Source organism: Ammodytes marinus (genome assembly GCF_949987685.1).
Source record: "Ammodytes marinus genome assembly, chromosome: 9".
Lineage (NCBI taxonomy): Eukaryota > Metazoa > Chordata > Actinopteri > Uranoscopiformes > Ammodytidae > Ammodytes > Ammodytes marinus.
The window spans coordinates 32,669,975-32,674,974 of NC_137213.1; the positions used below are offsets into that span (position 1 = coordinate 32,669,975).

The 5,000-nt window shown below is 37.0% G+C and overlaps 1 protein-coding gene across 4 annotated transcripts in view; it reads right to left on the reverse strand.

Annotated features, from left to right (window-relative positions):
* Window positions 1-1,434: 1,434 nt before the first annotated feature.
* LOC307254981 (NACHT, LRR and PYD domains-containing protein 3-like) overlaps window positions 1,435-5,000 on the reverse strand; it is a 22,889-nt gene continuing 19,323 nt past the window's right edge. For all 4 annotated transcript variants that reach the window (XM_080033570.1, XM_080033569.1, XM_080033571.1 and 1 more), the window contains one exon: window positions 1,435-2,234. In XM_080033570.1, the coding sequence (XP_079889696.1) occupies window positions 2,222-2,234 (13 nt within the window). In that variant the 3' untranslated portion in view covers window positions 1,435-2,221. The remainder of the gene's footprint in view (window positions 2,235-5,000) is intronic.

Genomic DNA, 5,000 nt, shown 5'->3' on the forward strand with positions numbered 1-5,000 from the left:
AAAAGTCTTGCTCATCATAACTGTCAGGTCGTTCTTAGATGAACGTTTTGATGCTCTTCTTGACACTCGAACCAAAATTGTTCTATAGACCCTTAACTTCCAATTAAAAAGTGAAAACCAAACTTGAAATGAGTTTCCAGGCACTGCACGACATTGTAAACCATTTCTAGAACAAAAAGCAGGGTGTTGGTGTTGTGGAGAATGTACGGTTGTTGTTTTCTTTTCGTCACTATTTTTTATAAAATTTTCTTTTACAGGAACCAAATTGGTCAATATATGTTCATATGACTTCAAGGGTTAACTAAATAAACAGTACAACAGTGAGGGGGAGGATCCATTTCTCCCTTAATGGTAAAGTCAAAAAAACATGTATGTGCTCATATAAAAATAATATAAATACATTTCCTACCCCGATACATATATACCACTCTTGTACATACGACTCCGTGATGCTTATATGTACCTACACAGCTGCACATACACATCCAACACTGATCTGTGTCTTACATGTAGCCATGAGTTGACCCTGCACGTTGACAAGGACATTATACTAAAATGAAAGAAATGCCATTTGTGTTTTACTGCTGTACAAAATCAGGCCGAATAGCTGACACATATTACAGTCATTTTGACCTGTTTTAATTGGAAATATCTGTTTTTTGAGTTCTTCATTTTAAACGTGACTCTCTCCATTGTAAATATATTATAGACCAAGTCAATACTCTGTTTTTTCTTTCTCTTCTCAGTGTGCTACCGTTAGCTCTTCTTAGCCTGCATGCTTTAAAAACGTTTAGTTCCGGCATGAAAGTTTATCACTCTCTAGAATATGACGATGATGATAACGATGTTGTGAATGTATTTGCAAAAAATTTAAATTAAATAAATAAACACAAAAAGTTAAAAGCTTATATATATATAAATATATACCTACAGCTCATTTTATATTCAATTCACTCTATAAATGTACAGATCTGTATAAACTGAATGCCTCATCAACGTGTGTGTGTGTGTGTGTGTGTGTGTGTCTGTGTTCCCATCAGTTGTACCATGTAGCTGAAGTTGAATCTTGTTTTCTGTATTGATCTGCCTTTTGTTCTGCTCTGACTTCTTTTGATTGTAAACTGTGATGCACTCTTAAACATGAAGTGTCCTGACTCATTTTATTTGTCTGTGTGTGTGTGTGTGTGTGTGTGTGTAATTTTCTTAACAATAATAAACTTGTCTGTGAACATCCTGTGTGTTCTAGAACCTTAGAACGGTCTGACAGAGATAATGGCGGTATTGAAACATTGACTTTTTCACATCTACACTTGAAACAGGTTATCGGCTCCGTGTCTAGTTTAAACCCCGGGTCAGACACATCATGGAGATACTAAATCACAGACACACAGATTTAAGAATCACTAGATTTAAATCAGATTTCTAGACCTTTATTTGTATAATGTGCAGTACATACAGACGGATTAGTTAGTAGGACTTTAACTGGTCCATGTACCTCCTCAATTAGGACTTCAAAATTACACACATACATTTCAAGACTTCATTTATACAGTCAAAGGACTGCTGAACATTTCAAGTCTTTGCTAAAGACCAATCTCTATTTGTTGGCGTTGAACTCAAGTTGAGTTGTTGACACCTTGGCCTCTTTCTCCTGTTGTTTGTCTCGTATGTGGTTGTTTTTAACGTGCTGAAGTATACGTATACAGTCGAACACAGATATAATAAACTTTGAATACTTTTGACCCTGATAGTTTTTTTTTTTGTGAAATAATTTTGTGTCTGTGTGCAAAGTGAAATAATGTTGTTTATCATCCAGAATAACATTAGGACGTTTAGAAAAGCTGTGTTAAAAATGTATTGCTCTGTTTGACAGCACTTGGGAAATACTTCTAAAAAAATACATTTTCATAGGGGCTAATAATTCTGTCCTCAACTGTAGATTTGAACTTGGGGAGTGGTGGAGTGTCAGTGTGTAGAGACGGTGTAGAAGGACAGAGCAGCAGCAGAGCAGATCCACTGATGATTCTCTGTCACATCCAGAGGAACACAGGGAGGATGGAGGACTCTGTGTCTGACTGTGGAGCTGATCTCAGAGCAGTTCAGACTTCAACCTCTCTGGATCATCAGTACACAGCTGGGCCTTTCAACACTAACTCCTTTATGATCACTTGCACGCACGCACACACACACACACACACTCACTCGCTCAGTCTCTCACTCACTAATTCTTCCATCTGTTGAGAGAAAAAGACAGAAAACAGAAGTCAGGAATCAGAGGTTACAGAGTAGATCCAGTATAAAGAGCAGCAGGAACTTCACTCCTGTGTAGCGTAGCCTGCTTCCTCTCAGCTCTCATGTTAATGTATAAGATTGACCTACACACACACACACACACACACACACACACACACACACACACACACACACACACACACACACACACACACACACACACACACACACACACACACACACACACACACACACACACACACACACACACACACACACACACACACACACACACACACACACACACACACACACACACACACACACACACACACACACACACACACACAGAGAGAGAGAGATTGTTCGATCAGTGTGGTGATGTTGATTTCATGTGGATGAATGATGCAGACAGGCTAAAGTGGCTCTTTGACTTTAAGGTGTTTGCCCTTGCTGGCTATCTGGAGAAGGCCTGGGCCAAGAGAACAAAACATACTTATCAATGAGATCTTTATGTTTGCTTTTCTTTTCTTTTCTTTTCTTTTGTTTGCGTCTGTTCCCTTGTTGTCCTACTGTGAAATGTGATCACCATTTACAGGAAGTGAATGTTATCATGTGAATTTGATTTAGTTGTTGGTGTCTTATAATCCCGAAGGGGATGGGTCCTTGTTTGGACATGACACAATAATAAAAATTAATTAATTCATTCATTCATTCACACACACACTCTGGCCATCAGGGGCCGTATTCACAAAACATTTTAAGGCTAAGAGTAGGTCCTAACGTGCTGATTTAGGAGTAACTATCAAAAATAAGGGGCGTTTCACTCCTAATTTTAGGACTCCTAACTTTTTAAGATAAGTGTAATTCACAAAGCATTTTAGCGCTAAAACTAGCTCCTAAATCTATGAAAAGCTAGGAGTCCTCGAGAGGGACTCCTAAGTCACTAAGAGTAAATCACAGACAACCATTTGATGGTGTTTTGGAGAGATTTAATGCTAGTGAGCTTTATAAAAAGGTACCTTTAATAGCTGTAAGGGTTTAATGATCTTAGTAAAGCTATATTTAGAAAGTATAGACACATTTATATTTATTATATTTATATAAAAAATATTTATTAAGTTCCTTTTCCTCCAGTTGCTTTGGGTTTACGATGCACTGAAAGTTACTGTTGGTGTCACGTTTGGATTTAATTTCCTACTAGACTATGTGGCGCTTCGCAGCATCTCCTCCGTTCCACAGGTCCGCTACTGTATAGTTGCGCGTCTCGCCTTTTTCCTTCCTCATGCACTTTACGATTTTGCCGGCTGTTGTTTCTAAATTGTGAATTTCCTGGTTTGTCGCTGTCTGACTATTGCTGCATAGTCCGCCGTTGAGAGAAATACAGTGAGAGTGCATGGCGTGCAGCTGTTCAATGATATTTTTTCCGATTCAAATCATTGTAACATTTTAAATTAATAGACCTATGTGGCGCTATTGTAGGTTAATTGTGAACAAATGTGTGGGAAACCCTGCAGTATCTTGGTTTCATGTTACATCAGTGTCACTTGTCATTAATTGTATATAAAAACTATTTACTTCAATACAGCGACACGATATGGATATCTCCCACAGTGTTTCTATTATAAACTCACTCTTAGCTCTCATTCCCTCTCAGCCAATCACTGTGGGCATAGAAGGTATGAACATGACATCATCCATAGCAACAGGGTCAACACCGCCCTCTAGTCTTAGCTAAGGAGTCCCTCCCATTCCTTAGTAAAAGTTGCTCTTATCAGCTTTGTGAATAGGTTTTAAGAAATTACTCCTTACTGAGAACTTTTAGTGCTCCTTAGGAGTACTCTTAGCGCTAAGATAAAATGTTTTGTGAATACGGCCCCTGGTTCCTAAATAGTACAAATGAAAATCAATTTATGATATTAAAGTGGTCTGTTTACTGAGCAGACGACTTTAAATCTGTTAACCAGTGTCTCAGTGACATCTGAACATTTCATCTACTTTGGAAAGATTACATGACAATTATTAATGAGACTTCCAAATTAAGAGTTGGTATTTTAGGAGACTGATTTAGATTATAAGATATCAATTCCCTCAGATTAAAAGAGTGATGCCCGAATTCATTAAATATTTAAATTCTGTATTTCTATTAACCTTAAAGTACAGTGTAACCCGTCTACTTCCTCTTCTTGCATTTAATGCAATACTACTGTATATATATTATATCTAAAGTTGTGTATCGCTAAAATATATAAACATTATATGATATTAAATGATGGTAGGACAGTTTGATGAATGAGGACAACTGCCTCTATACATCTCGTAATGCTGTCAGCTGTAATCCAGCATTATTTCCGGTAGACATGAATAAATAAATAATAATTTCACTAATAAATGTATTTCAGACGTATCAAAACAATACAAAACAAAACAAAAAAGCATGTTACAAGACATAGTCCATTAACCAGCCTGTGTGGTGCCTGAAAAGGAAGAAGTATAAACTTATTTAATCCTACCCCTTCCCCACAGCTCAATAACTAATGTTTATTAATTCACCTCCCTTCCTGACCCTGTGTACTGTCATAAGCCCCGATCAGTCATCTTCACATCCACTCAAACACATGATCACAACAAGCCTCTGTCAATTTGTTGGGAAATATGCAAGAAATTATAGTATATATTTGATATGAACATATAAGTAATACATTGTATTTGTAGATCATTATATGTGTGGATGCTTGAAAAAATAAAAAAATATAATAAATAATAAT